The sequence below is a fragment of the Humulus lupulus genome, chromosome X (assembly GCF_963169125.1).
Source record: "Humulus lupulus chromosome X, drHumLupu1.1, whole genome shotgun sequence".
Taxonomy (NCBI): domain Eukaryota; kingdom Viridiplantae; phylum Streptophyta; class Magnoliopsida; order Rosales; family Cannabaceae; genus Humulus; species Humulus lupulus.
In genome coordinates, this window is record NC_084802.1 from 200,007,404 (window position 1) to 200,023,391 (window position 15,988).

The window sequence follows — 15,988 nt, forward strand, 5'->3', positions numbered from 1 at the left end:
TTAATTAAACATATATTTTATTTTATGAATTCTGAAAATATATTTAAATCGTTTAAAAATAATAAAACAATTGAAAATCAAATAAATCATTAAAATGATGTGTATTATGGGAATATTAAAAATTTTAATGTATGGAGGGGTACCAAATTATGTAGTTTTTGCAAACAGAGAGTTTCGATTGATAATTATCAGAAACAGAGGGTTCCAAGTTTGTATCTCGATAAAACATTAGGTACCAAGTGAGTATTTACCATTTTTTTATCTCAATAAATAATATTATTCTACATGTAAAGGTAACTATTCATTGCTCTATAATTATTTTATTAATTTTCTTTTTTTAACTTTTCTATATATATATATATATGTGTGTGATACTATTATATTTAAATATTTTATTGTTTTAAAAGAAATAATAGAATATTTAATCAAATTAGAGAAAAAAAAATAGAGAAGCCGGCCCTGGGCATAGGCGGGCTAGGCCCGTGCCTAGGGCCCACCCCTACCTAGGGCCCATTTTATTTAAAATTAGTTTAATTTTATTAGTTTAATTTTATATTACTAAATATTAGTTTAATTTTATTTAAAATTACATAAAAAAATTACATATACAAAAGGGTCCATTTTTTTCAAATTTATTAAAACCGTCTTAGGCCCACTTTTTTTCAGGGCTGGCCCCTTAAAGATGTATGATGTAATATAAATATTTGAGATAAAATAATAATAACAAAATGTGAGGTTTTTGTGATATATTTTGAAAGATAGAAAAAAAACATAGATGATGAGAGTACTCTAAAATATCAATTGAGTACTTGATTTGTGATGAACTCGTCCTCGCACTAGTAAACATCTTTGTTGTTTCAAATAATCACACAAACGAAAAATGATTCGAAGAACCTCAATAGAAAGGAAGGGGCTTAGGCACATCTCAATTTTTAAGATTTTAGAGTGTCACTATTTGATACATTAAGATGTCCAACACCACATAAGGTGGTTCCCTGTGATTGGTTAGCGATACTTCATATTATTTATAAATTCAAATTGTGTGGGCTCCGATATTAGATTGTACCAATAATAATATACCACTTTCATGTGTTGTTAGGTACCACTGGTACCACTTAGCATTTCTCAAGATTTTATTATTAATTTGTTAGTCTTAACTCAAAAGGTAAGAAAAAATACATTAAACTCCTCTTAATTTTTAAGATTTTATAACTAACTGTTTTTTTTTTTTTTTTGGCTTGAAGATTTTATAACTAACTTGTTAATTTTTTTTAATACCAACTTAAGAAAAAGAAAAAAAATATACATTAAAGCCGTTCTTTTAAAAAAGATAGTAAATAGTCCCTCAAAATTTGATTTCTGGTTTTGCCTAAGATGCACATGTTATTTATTTTAAATGATTTATATATATATATATATATTTTACCAAGTTGGAATAAAAGTGAGGTGTCACATTTATTCAAAAAGAAAGGAAAAAAGTTATTTGTAGAGATACGAAATACTATGGTAGTTGTGTAATAAAAATGAAGATAATATTAAAATTGTGTAAGATTATATTTAGAAAGCCGTGAAATTGGACCAGCGTTGAATTTAACCGAAGTGAACACCACAGAACAGAACATAACATAACATAACAGGGGGAAGACATGGCTGTGTTGTAATATTGTATTTATTCTCTTTACTCGCACTCGTCTCTCTTTTCTCTCTTCTCTCTCTTTTCTCTTTCTCTCTCTATTCACTGACTGACCCCATCTCTCTCTCTCTCTCTCGCTCTCGCTCTGAGAGACTAAATCCCACCCAAAAAAATGAAGATCCAGTGCGATGTATGTACCAAAAATGAAGCCTCCGTTTACTGTACCGCCGATGAGGCTGCTCTTTGCGACACCTGCGACCACCGTGTCCACCATGCCAATAAGCTCGCTTCTAAACACCAACGCTTCTCTCTTCTCCACCCTTCTTCCAAACAAATCCCCCTCTGCGATATTTGTCAGGTACTTTCCCCTCTCTCTCTCTCTCTCTCTATATATATATATATATATATCTTTTGATATTAATATATTGAATATGAGATTATTTTATGTATAGGAGAAAAGAGCTTTCTTGTTCTGTCAACAAGACAGGGCGATTCTATGCAGAGAGTGCGACTATTCGATTCACGCAGCCAACGAGCACACCCAGAAGCATAATAGGTATCTTCTAACTGGGGTTAAGCTCTCTCCTACTACCAAGCTCTACGAATCGCCTTCCACAAACGCCGTCTCCGATTCCATTTCCTGTCCAAAGAGTACCACTCAAACTCAGTCCTCCTCCGTTTCATCCGTCAAGAAATCCGTTACTTCCATTTCGCCTCCGATTCCAAATCCACCCAATAATAATAATAATAATTCATTACCCAAGACTAGCTCAACAACTTCCACAAACGATGAGGGTACTGGCAGTGTCACTGGTACCAGTACGGCTTTAACGAGTAGCATATCAGAGTACTTGATAGAGACCCTGCCAGGTTGGCACGTCGAAGATTTTCTCGATTCTTCCTCAGCCGCTTTTGGTTTCTGCAAGGTGGGTTTTTTTTTTTTTTTTTTACTTGATCTCATCTTCCCTAATTTTGCATATATATTTCTAAAGTTTTAACCTTTTTTTTGTTTTAATTAATTTGTAGAGTGATGTTGGATTAGTATCACCGTTTTGGGATTGTGACATGGAAAACAACCAGCTGGGTTCGTTGTCGTCAGAGAATACGGGGCTTTGGGTCCCTCAAGCACCAGCTCCTCCCATGTACAGCAGCAGCAGCAACAACAATAATCACAACCACCACCACCAACACCAACACCACCGCCCTTCAGAGATATTGGGGTTGAAGGAGACAAAGGAGGCCACAAATACGAAAGCCAACGCTGCCACTAAAAGGTGGGCCGACGATGCTTTCACAGTCCCTCAAATCAACCTTCCCTACAGTAATAATAATAGTAGTAACAATACTAATGGCTGTTCCTCCAAGAGATCTAGGCCACTTTGGTAATTTCAAGCCACTCTTGTTTAAATATTTTCTCTTTTGGACTATACTGGAGAACAAGAAGAAAGCCTTTCTATTTTTCTACTACTAATTTAATTTGTTTCGAGTTTGACTTTTTTCTTTTTTTTGAGGGTATTTGGGTTTTGATTGCAACCCAAGTTTGGGTCGTGTTATTAGATTCTCATGAACCTGGTCTCTTTCGATCTCTGAAAGACAGAGATCGCTGTAAATATGAAAAATTTTCCAAGGTTGTTTCTATGTTTTGGTTTCCAATTACTTCCATTTTATTTTTTGGGTAATGAAATGATATTTTATATATATATATATATACATATTTGAAATTAAAGGTGTAGAGAGAAGGAATCTTGGTAGTTAGTAGTGATAAGAATTTCCGGACAAATTTTAATTTTTGAATTTTTGTTGAAACAAACTAAAAGAAAATAAGAGGCGATTAATCAGATTTGAGAAATAAAGAGTGTTCTGGGTGTGGGGTGCAAGTGTTCACTCATTTTTCTTGTCAATGCGAAAACGAGAAAGTTTGTTTGTTCTCTGGTGGTTATCTGGTGAGCTCACTCAGCACTTTTGGGCGCGCGCATAGCAAAATTAGCTGCTGTCTTTGTCTACATGCATACCACATGTCGCAATGTCACTTACATTATTACTACTAGAGCTACTATTTTGGGCACATATTTATCCAAGGTTGGAGGAAATATATATCTCTGCTATTTTTGCTTTCTCTCATTCTAATTAGATTTTGACACATGTGATAGTGATAAAATTATTTCAACTTTCAAGATAACGGGGTTATTTAAAATGGTCATAATAAAAGCTATTAATTAATTTATTTATTTCTCTCTTTAATGGTTACACTGGAGTCAAGTCATGCTAATTTTATATTGTGAAAATTAATTATTTGGAAATATTACAAACCTGGTATTTTATGTTTTTTTGCTGGGTCACTCATAAAGTCTGGGTATTTACCAGAGTTTTATTGGACATCTCATGAAACAGAGCAATTATGAACCAATTTTGCTTAACCAAGACAGAGAAAGAAACTCATATCCACAAATCCCAATCATTGTTGTAGGCATTTCCCTTTTTTTTTATTGGATCATAGCTCATAAATATAAGGTTTTTATACTTGGTTGCGTACGGAACTTGAGAACTTTATCTTTGCAATAAGTTTTATGAGTGTGCGTGCAAGTCGGTACGCAACTAAGTATAAAGTGAAGATATCTTTCAGATTTGCAATAAGTTTTAACAGTGTGCGTGCAAGTCGGTCATTTTATGATAATTTGTTCAAATGAATATAATATCTATTTTAAGTAAAGATGTTAGTCTTCTAGTTCTGTTATTCAAATTAGTTAGTTTATAAATAGACAATCTTCATATGTGCATTTGATGTTCCATTTTTCATTCCGAAATTCTGTAGAATTGAAGTTAAGTGTCTAGTGTTCTAAGAAAACTCAATTGATTAATGTTCATTAGATTCTTAAGCATTAAACCTTAAAATATTAATAAGAGAGACTTGTGGATGTTGATCATTCTTTAAAGTCGAACCACGCAATTGCTTTCTTTCATTGTGGTTTGCCATTTCTATTACTTTCTAGTGAAATTGTTGTAGCCCAAAATACAAGCAAACATTTTGGTAATTTTGTTGAGTGTTGAACTCAAGGAACACATTGTTTTTTGTTTGAAAATTTGCTAAGGAAATGGCTCCGAAACACGACACTTGTAGAAACAACAATGATGGAGACAACCAAGTTGATGACACCTAGAATCAGGAGAAGCAACCTGCCCTGCCAGGGGATGGAAATGACACATTTCATGAACCTTAGATGAACGTTAATCAAACATGGTAAGCCATGGGCATTATGCAAAACAAGACTAAATGTATGTGTGTCGAACATGTAGTAGTAGTTGCAGTGCTCAGAACCCAATTGCTCGAGCTGGAGAACCGCCAGAGAGAAGTTGAGGAGCTTCAAAGAGAAGTAGAAGATGTAACGTCCCTAAGGTAGGGTACATCCGCCACATACTCGTAATTCTAGGGTTTACGAGTATGTTAGGCACTTGACCAAAAGAATTAAATAAAATGATACGAAGAAATACAGAAAAATTTAAAACTTTTATATTAGAAATTATTACACGTATGAATACTTTAAATTTAATGTAGCCATATGAAAACTCTAAACCATTATTGCATTGCTACTGAGTCCGTGCTCCACAAGTTGCTCAACAGCTAAAGCCACACCTGGAAAAATGTTGGAAAATAACATAATGAGCTAACGCTCAGTAAGCAAATCTCATGCATACACATACACATGAATGTCGTGAGTTTGTAGTGCACATATATTAATATGCTGACTTATATACTTATGCATTTCATTTATTGCTCATGCACTTTCAAACTTTACTTTTATGCTCTTTCTTTTAGTTTCACATTTTTATGGGCCCAATATCACTTGTGCACACTGTTTGATTCGGCCAATGCCTGCAGGGCTTGTTACACATATCATATAGAATCCCATGGGTTCTCCTCCGGCTAGCCATTATCGCAGCTAGGATCATCATAACACTCATTTCATCGTTGCCATAGCTGCCATACTTATTACACATATGGAGGAGAAAGACGGAAACATGGAAAACATATCTGAATGGTCAACTCTGACCTAGCCCATACCGGTGGGCAGCCACTATAAGCCTTATAGACCTTCGTCTTCTTTACTGAACTTACTTAATTGCTTCATCGAAATAGTGGCACCCTTTTTAACATCTTATTATCACTTGACTTAAGCCTTGTGTCATTAAAACGTTCAACTTTGCATAAGACTTTTTCAAGGCATTTCATAACTTTTCTCATATTCATATGCATGGTCTTATATCACATAATAATGTATCACATAACTATACATGCCATGCATACATGTAGATGCTGAAATGCCAATGTTCATGTTCATGATTCATGTTTGATGGTATTCAATCAAGGCATTGTATCACATCTCATATAACTCAAAACATCTTTAGTCATAATACATGAAGTTTTGGGTTGGTGGCGTTGTTATACCTTAACGTAGAGCTATGGCTCAGGTCTAAGGTTTCCAGCCTAAAAACTTAAATGCTTCATATATCATAACACATAACAAAAATCATGAACATAAAAGTAATCCACATATTAATCAACATAAGAACACATACTTGCACATAATTCATATCAATCTTAACCAAGTAAGACATATTTCACATATCACGAAATTCATCAATTACATATCACACAACACCTTTATGATACTCATATAACCATTCTTCACATACTTATCATATGCATCACCATCATACCATACTTAACTCATCAGATGTATACAATCAATGTAGTCATGCATCTTACACTTAAGCACAAAAGGTGGGATTTACTTACCTTAGGTCCTTAGCTTATTTTAAAACTGCTTACCAAGAGTCAATCAATCAAATCCATACAAATCCTATTCAAGGCACATCATATATTAAATTCTATCAAAATCGTAAATATACACTATTGATAGTGTATATTAACAATACAAGAAACTATATAAATGATAATAATAATAATTATCAACGTAATGCAAATAACTCTTCATATAAAACAATGTTTTAATAAGATAATGTTCTCTTATGATAATAATAATAATAATAATCCCAACAACAATAATAATTATCGTCTATAAATAAACTTATTTCAATATTAATAACAAAATACTTCAATAACAATACGTATATGAATGTATATATTCAAATAGTCATTTTATAAAATAAATCATATTTTTAACATAAAATTGAAATAATCAATATAATGATAATAATATAAATATAAATATTTATATTATTATTAATTAGTCATAATATCAATTCCAGTGATATAATAAATATATTTTCTCCAAAATTCACTGGTCTTACAAATATCAATAACTGCAAGAAACTAATATTTGATATTATTTTAATATTCAAATATTAACAAAAATATTAATATACAATAATAATGGTTAAATAATATGTTTACTATAAATCACACTTTTCATATATATATATATATATACACATGAAATTGTATTCTTGATTTACTTAACAAAACAATAACAATAATAATTAAAATTAATTAATCATAATAATTTCTATATTAATGGAAAATCAATTAAATATGTATTTTTATAATTTATTTAATATTTAATATTTTCTAGAAAATTAGACAGCTATAAAGTAGACAATCCAAAAATCAAAACATGTATAAAAAATACATATAATCCCAGACAACCAGTATAATTACAGAAAAATATTCAATATATCAAGAATATATAATTATATACTATAAATACACATAATAACAATTACTCTAATCAATAATAATATAGGTCAAAGAATTTATACCACAATGATCGAGTTCCACAACAAGTCAAACGATGATTTTCTGAGACTCAAAACGTACTTCGAAACCCACTACAAGAAATCTGATCTTTACCTACCAATATTTTACCTACCAATATATATTGGTAGGTAAAGGGAACCTTTACCTACCAATATTTATTCGTAAGATTTATTGGTAGGTAAATATTGCCAATATTATAATATTTTAGAAGGATGATTATCTACTAATAATATGGGTAAGTAAAGAGTGTTACCCTACACATATACTGGAGGTAAATTTTTTTGCATTTGGCGCCAATGTTTCCCTCTTATTATTTTAATTTTTAATAAAAATGATGCTGAGTTGTGTGATGATGTGTTAAAAATATCCTACATATCATCTTACTTATTTTTAACATGTCATATTATTTTTAACAAATGTACAAATCTTAAAAACAAATAAACATTACTTTTCAAACGTTGATAAAATGCATATCTACGGAGAAAAGTCCAATCAAATAAGAAAAATAAGCTGTTCGATCTCGAGACTCGGTTCGATTCGGTGCTCGACTCGCCTCGATGGTGGTCCGCTGAGTTCAAGAGGAAGATCGATTCCATGCTCCGATCTGTCGTCGTCTGGAGCGATGGGTCGCTCACGCAGATTCGCACCAGGCACTGCTCTGATCGATCGCTCTCTTACGCTGCTGAAAGCCAAGCGCCCTGCTTGCCCAGTGTCGTCTCCTGTGTTTGCCTCTAAGGTTATCATTTCTAGAGAAGAAGAGATGGGTATCGATTAGGGGCGCCGATCTGAGTAACAGAGTGAATGAGGATCCGAGCACCTCCATTTCTTCTGATATGTTCTTCTACATCTTCACAGCGAGTCGATGGCTGCCGAAGACTCTTCTTTCTCAGATCTGAGTTTCGCTGGGAACCTTCAACCAGGAACAACCAAGGTGAGGTTAAGAGAAATAAAGAGAGAGAATTTTGGGGCTGATAGTTTTCAGGGGAGAAGAAGATCCAATCAGTGGGGGACCTAAATCTGAAAAATTCAGAGGTAACGTTAGGTGAGGATATCATTGTAAGTTTCCATATACCCTCCTTCTTAATTTTGTTTTCAATGATTCATTTCCCGTTTCCTTCAATTCCATTTGGGTTTTGGATTTTAAGGTTGTAAATTTAGGTTTATTGATCAATTAAGGGCTATCCAGTTGGATGGGGTAAATTTTCAGACCTTGTGGCTAATTAAATGTGATTTGAAAAAAATTTGGGGGTTTCAGGTGGTGATTTTGTCAGAAATGATGTTCATTCTTATAATTCGTTTTAGGATAAGATTTGTACTGAGACTAATTGATGAGTTTTTTTTGGATTGGGGTTGATGCCATCATTTTTCATGATAAGAAAATATGTTCGACTTATCATCTGTGCTTTTAGAAAGTAGGAAAAGGATATAGTGTTGATCAAGTACGAAAAACTAAGTTGAAGTTTGGCTACTCTTCTTACTGGTACGATCTCATTCCATTCAGGCTCAGGTCTCATATTCCCAGTAGAAATCCTATTTTTAATTCTTCTCTGCTCTGAATATTAATGATGATTTTCTCAATTTGCCTTGTTTTGTATTGGAATTGTTTTCGTGTTTAAATTTAATACTTCTTCATTTGAATTGACCTTTTAAGGATCAGTGAGATTAATTCCAGGCCTTTGATCAGAGTGTAGCTTCCTTTACAATAATTCTTTAATATCTTGTAATTTCATTGAATGATAGGTATCATTCTCCGATTAGATTAAGTTATGGTTGCTTGTTTAGTTTTAGTGATAAATTGTGTAGTATTATGTTTAGAGGGTATTTTTCCTGCTTTGATAATATACTAGTTCAGTGCTTCTAGTGCTAGAAGGTAGTACATTATATGTGCTGGAATTTTTTCTTTAAAATCATCTTGTAAAAGCTTCTGCCCCTATCAAATATGTGTGGTTTTGAATGATGTATCTCCTTTTTCTCACTTATACAGTTAAATTATTATCTAGCTTTTTGTCCGGTAGTAATTTTTTAAAATGTAAAAGATCTTATGAAGTTTGGGAGAAGGAGGTTTGTGCCTAGTTGTAGGTCTCTATATTTGTAAGTGTTTCTCCCATCCCCTTTGGTAGGATTTTTTTGGGACCGTATGTGAGCTTGCCAATGCCAGTTTGTAGGCTTGTTAGTGTGCCTGTGTGTAGGCTTGCGTGCTTGTTTGTAGGCTTGTTAGCCTGCCTGTTTGTAGGCTTGTAAGTGTGCCTGTTTGTAGGCTGGTGTGCCTGTTTGTAGGCTTATTTACCGTATGTCTATTGGTTGAATTTGGTCTGGTATAGTTTAAAGGAATATAGATGACATAGTTTGCTAAGATTCAGCGAAGCCTAATTTTGTAAATCAACATGAATTATAGAGAATTCTAGAATGGATCAATGATTTTGGATATTAATATAATACTCAAAACATTTACAAAATGCCTTTTAAAATCAAATTCTTTACATTTTTCAATCAAACTTAGAGTTTCTTAATCCAGTTATTAAAACAATAAATGGTAGAAAATAAATAAATATCTTTTATTTTTAGGAAAAAAGAAATCTCACTAACACACACCAAAATAATTTTGCGCTTTTAAGTTCAGTCATAATTTGGATCAACAACTTTGGATATTAAACTACTATTCAACTATTTCACAAAATGTAACGCCCCAACTCCAGGGACCGCTACAGTGCACATTGCAAACAGTGCTAAACTCGCTAATCGAGTCGTTTGGCCATAAACGTGTAACTAAGTATGATTAGCGGTTTAGGGGTTAAAAACTTTGGTTAGGATGTAACGTTTCACTAGAACGTTTATTGTATACATTGGGATCCCAAAAATATAATTTCAGAGTTTATTACAAAAGATTATTTACAACAAGCCATTCTAAGCGGCAAAACAGGGTTCAGCCCTAGTTCCACTTTCAAACCTCGCCCAAGTATTGGTCGAGCAGCTGCATATGTACACGTCATCACCTAAGCTCTCCAACTCAAGGATGGTCCAGCTTCCTTTTGCCTTTACCTGCACCACAAAGCACCCGTGAGCCGAAGCCCAGCAAGAAAACTCACATGCTCATAAACAGTCATATCATGATATCAAATCATATCTGGCATGCCTAGCTTTCATAGCTCTATTCAGCATGCAAATGAATTCAAACAGATGCTGGGGTATCCAGGATAAGAAATCCTGGCCTTCTGATTGGAGGACTATCAAGTCAATCCTAATCAGTTGAGTGTCGTAACACTAGAGGTTCTGATAAACCATGCTGAGTGACCGACAAGCGAGTCACTAACTCAAGTGGAAGGGTGGCTGTTGGGTAAGCCTCTAACCTTCGATAGGTTCTGGTAAACCATACTGAGTGACTGACAAGCACGTCACTAATTCAAATGGAAGGCTGGCTGTTGGGTAAGCCTCTAACCTTCAACAGGTTCTGGTAAACCATACTGAGTGACCAACAAGCAAGTCACTAGGGCCTCTGTGCCCAAGCCATGCATATGATGATCAAAATGATCATACAGAGCTCATAGCTCTGATCAGATGAGTGAATATCACTTTGAGGTCCTGGTAAACCATACTGAGTGACTGACAACCAGGTCACTAGGGGCCCAGTGCCCATTTCCTGCAATGGCTCCACATGACTAGCCTTTGGCTAGATAAATGCTTGTTTATATTCATCGAACTTGAGGTCGGTCCTGCATTAATGCTCTTTGAGTCATTCAATGCAGAGGGTCGATTAGGTCCAATCGACATAGCTTGCACTACCCACTAGGGTTGTCCTGACTAGTGAGTTAGCACAATGTGACCAGTGCCCAGTACCACTGCCGAACCTGACTAATGAGTCACGGCTTCACAGTTGATACTAACACCTTTGCCAAACCTGCCTAATTAGTCAGTACCATGCACAAGTAAGCAATGCTATCAATGTGTATCATATGCCAATTATCCAAGAACAGGGCATTCAGCATGCTTACTAAACAGATGCTAGTATAATTATGATCATGCACAAACTCATAGACTCAAGCTCTGACCAATCTCATATTCATCATTCATGGCATGCCCTAATCACATGTTTCTCGGCATCACATGCATCACATTTAGCCAACCAGCATGCCTCAATAATAATCATATGCAAATGGGCAAGATTGCCAAGCATTCATTACGCTACCAACGTTTACATTTAAACATTCAACATGCATCAATTATAACCATGCATGTCACACATGGGGTGCAGTTTTCTTACCTTAGGTCCAAGCACAGGTTACCAACAAATGAGCCACAAGCACGATCCTGATCCAAGCCTCTAGCGTTAACCTAGTCACAACCACAAATGGTGATCCAATGAGTTCAAGTTCTAAAACCAACCCTTGAACTAAAACTTAGCCTCCAAGACATCAATCCTCACTAATCCGGGTAGTAGGAATGATCCCGAGGCCCAAAACCATGTTTCCGGGGTCAAAACGAGCAAACGGGGTGAAAACAGGGCAAGGGCTGCGGCCCTAGCACCTTGGGCCGCGGCCCCCAGGGTTATCTGAGGCAAGGGCCGCGGCACCCTCCATCAAGGACCGCGGCGCCCAGCAAGGCCAAAACCTGACACCTGCTTCTTCGAGCAAGGGCCGCGGCGCCCAAGAACAGGGCCGCGGCCCAACTTCGGGGCAGCCATTTTTCCTTCGTTTTAACCTTTTAAAACCTCCCAAAAACATGTCTAAACATTCCCAAATCATCAAATCAAAGTTCCCAAACTCCCCAATGGTCCAAAACCACCAAAACCCGAGGTTCAAACAAACTAAAAACCCAACGATTCACAAAGTCCAATTCAAGCTTAAAAACTTTTAACAACTTAAAACTTAAACTTGAATTACCTCCGATTGAGTTGTTTCCAACTAAATCCTCCAGCTAATAAGCTTCTAATTCTCCTTAGGATTGCTATGCCTCGATCCTCGCTTGATTTCGAGTCCTAGAACTCAAGATACCTTCGAAAATGCGATCGGGAACGAAAAGGGAACTTTAGGGAGAGAGAACGTACAGAACGTTCTTTTATTTTCTTAAAAGGTTACTTCAAGCTTAAGTAACTTCCAATAAAACCTAATGCTCGGGGTCCCGAAAACACCCCCGGGGACATTATAGTCAAAACTTCCAGAATTTCCCCCTGGTCTTACTAACTCCCAATTTATCACCAAATGTTAATTCCCGTTACCCAATAACCCGGTAATGCTCTAAATACCCCTTGACTTACCCCAAGTCAAGCTTAAATCCCGTTGTGACTTTCCCACTAGCTTACCTCCTAGGATCGTCTTGTGCTGGGTAACCCTGGCATAACCAGATAATAACAAAGCACCACGCCCATTTCACATATATGCCAAAAATGCCCGAAATGGCCAAAATATGAAAATCACCCAATTAATCACAAATGGGTTCACATGCATATTTAATACACCTAAACATGCATATTATCATTAAATAGCGTAATAAAGCAATTATGGCCCTCCCGGCCTCCTAATCAAGGTCCTAAACCTTATTAGGAAATTTGGGGCATTACACAAAATGTCTTTTAAAATCTAGTTTTTACAATTTCAATTTTATATGGAGATTTCTCTAAAGGAATCAAGCAATTTAACTGTAATAATACGTTTTATTTCAGCTATTAAAACAATTAAATAATTAACTACTATTTATTTTTCGGAAAACTATAAAGTATTATTACAATAATTTAATTCATAATAACACATATTCATTTTAAAAAAGAAATTAGCCTTAAATAGTTTATTAAAATTAAATCAATCAAAATTTAGAAAACAAAAGAAACCACCTTAAAACATTTCAAAATAACTATTTGTTTTTACGTTCAGATATAAAATTAAATTAAGTTACATACAAATAAATAATATATTAATAGGAAATTCAACTATCCTATTAATAATTATAATAAATACTTTCCATAAGGAAATCAATTTTTAAAATATATAAGTGGTACTCAAAGGAATCAACACAACCAGAGTAAAAGGAATAGTTATATATATGTGAACCCTTCCCACTGTTTGCAGTGGGGTTCTATGGAGGAGGAGTTGGGTGGAGCAAGCGGCGGTGCTAATAGACATTATAAGAAATAATAACTTGTTTGTTATGCTTGTAAGTTTATGTTTCTCCATCTTATTCAGGTTGCTTTACAGTTGAATGATACTCATCCATCACTTGCCATAGCTGAACTCATGAGAGTTCTTGTCGATGAAGAGAATTTGGATTGGGATAGAGCATGGGGCATTGTTTGCAAAATCTTCTCATTCACAACACACACAGTATTGGCAGAAGGACTTGAAAAAATCCCCGTTGATTTACTTGGCAGTCTACTTCCTCGCCATTTGGAAGTGCGATATTTGGAATATCTCTTCTCATTTTTATATAACTTGACCGCTTCTCTTGCAATTATTTAGTTTGACTCAATTGTGATTTTGAGAAACTTTTGCATTCTATTTTTCTAGTACCAAAATTTAAACTGTAGCAGAGTTTTTTTTATTTATTTATTTTTACTCTAATTGTAGAAAGTTGATTAGAGGTTGGAGATGCTTTATAATATCTTAAAGCTAATCATTCATAAGTAATACCTTTTTATATAGACCCTCTAAAATTTTATTTATTTATTTCTTTATTCCAGATTATATATGACATTAATTTCAAGTTTGTGGAAGAATTGAAGAAAAAGATAGGTTTAGATTACAATCGTCTATCCCGTATGTCAATTGTTGAAAACGGTGCTGTGAAGGTATTCTACATACAACATGACCTCATACATTTTATTAACTCATGGTGCATTTTTGTTCTTTTATATGAACTTATGGCATTGATGTGTGTGTGTGTGCGAGCGTTAGATAGATAGATAGATAGAGACATTATATTTTTATATTATTATTAAGTTTTACTTAATTCTGCATCATTTCTTCTTCATGTTCATTTTATAATTTTTTTGTAGCTCTCCATTTATCTGCTTTTCTCTTGTCAGGCAAAATCCAGTATCATGATTTTGTTGAATATTTTTAAAAGAGACAGTATTAGAGGAGGATGAATGTGCTCCACAAAAGAGTGAGAAAAGAGTGTCTCACTCTTTTGTAGATTGTAATCTGATTGGTTAACTGTATATTCTTAAGATACTCTTTACATATATATACATCTATTATTTGGTAAAATCGATTACCGTTTGATTTGGCAGAGTATTCGGGCGGCGAACCTATCAATTGTTTGTTCCCATACTGTAAATGGTGTTTCAAAAGTACATTTTGAGTTATTAAAGACCAAGGTGTTCAAGGTATTGTAATGTGTCATTTTTTTCTTTCAAATTAATTATTTGAGAACATTTGATGAACTCACCTGACTCCTCTGTATCTCAAAAGGACTTCTATGAGCTGTGGCCTGAGAAATTTCAGTACAAGACAAATGGTGTAACTCAGGTAGAAAAGACATCGCACCTTATTCATTTTACATATTGGTTGAAAGCTTCTCATTGAAATTGCACAGGAAAAATTAATGATCTATGATTGTATTGATCTGCTCTTGTGTTTTTATCAGCGACGATGGATTGTAGTAAGCAATCCCAGTCTTTGTGATCTTATCACAAAATGGCTTGGAATAGAAGCTTGGATTCGCAATGTTGACCTTTTGACTGGCCTCCGAGAATGTGCGACAGATGCAGATCTACAACAAGAATGGAAGATGGTACCTTCTAGCTAAGATCACGAGCATTGATGCAAAAGTAATGTGTTAACATGTTCTGGCCATTTCACATTGTAGGTTAGGAGGGTTAATAAAATGAGGCTTGCAGAATACATTGAAGGGCTGAGTGGTTTAAAGGTCTGGATAAAAAATTACAAGGTCCTGTTACTACCTTTACTCATGCATACTTATTTCCTGCAACTTTTCAAGCCTCTTTCTTCTTATCATTGTTAAGTGTCATTGAAGTGGTAATAGTTTTCTATAGCTATCAAATGATTTGTCTGCAGTACCGTGGATCTCTCTTTTTCCTTCTTTCACTACATGCTAATTGTTGGGAATACATTATTCTAACACCATTTGGAATTCGCATAATTAAATCTTGTGTCAGTTAATGATCACTTGTATAAATGATTATTACAAGTGTAAGTGGTGCAATTAATTTGATCTGTATACTAATGTATTCTCTTCTCTTTTTTTCTTTTTTCTTTTTCCTTTTTGGGGTATAAGTATTTTCCAGTAAGTAGCTAATAGTTGGTTCTTCCCTTTCCAGAATATGAATGAGAGTGACAGGAGGAAGGTTGTACCGCGTGTCTGCATAATTGGAGGGAAAGCTGCTCCTGGATATGAGATTACAAAAAAGATTATCAAACTTTTTCATGCTATTGCAGACAAAATTAACAATAATAGTGATATGTGAGAGCTCCATTGCAACACTATCTTTTGGTAAGTCATTTCACAATATTACATTTATATTTGTAATCTTTATAATTAATATTGTTTTATGTTATAGGAACATTTTGACATCAACTTGAATGATGAGACAACTAAAAAATGCATTGATGAACAAATGAGAAAAGCTT

At 34.4% G+C, this 15,988-nt stretch overlaps 2 protein-coding genes across 2 annotated transcripts; both read left to right on the forward strand.

Moving 5' to 3' along the window:
* Nucleotides 1-1,615: 1,615 nt before the first annotated feature.
* Nucleotides 1,616-3,286, forward strand: LOC133804537 (B-box zinc finger protein 20-like). Its single transcript, XM_062242690.1, has 3 exons — nt 1,616-1,991; nt 2,086-2,559; nt 2,660-3,286. The coding sequence occupies exons 1-3, from the start codon at nt 1,806-1,808 to the stop codon at nt 3,017-3,019; spliced, it is 1,020 nt and encodes a 339-aa protein (XP_062098674.1). The 5' UTR covers nt 1,616-1,805; the 3' UTR covers nt 3,020-3,286.
* A 4,745-nt stretch (nt 3,287-8,031) lies between these two features.
* LOC133806614 (uncharacterized) lies at nt 8,032-15,287 on the forward strand. Its single transcript, XM_062244706.1, has 7 exons — nt 8,032-8,132; nt 8,265-8,340; nt 13,583-13,789; nt 14,077-14,184; nt 14,629-14,724; nt 14,810-14,866; nt 14,985-15,287. The coding sequence occupies exons 1-7, from the start codon at nt 8,032-8,034 to the stop codon at nt 15,144-15,146; spliced, it is 807 nt and encodes a 268-aa protein (XP_062100690.1). The 3' UTR covers nt 15,147-15,287.
* The last annotated feature ends 701 nt before the right edge of the window (nt 15,288-15,988 follow it).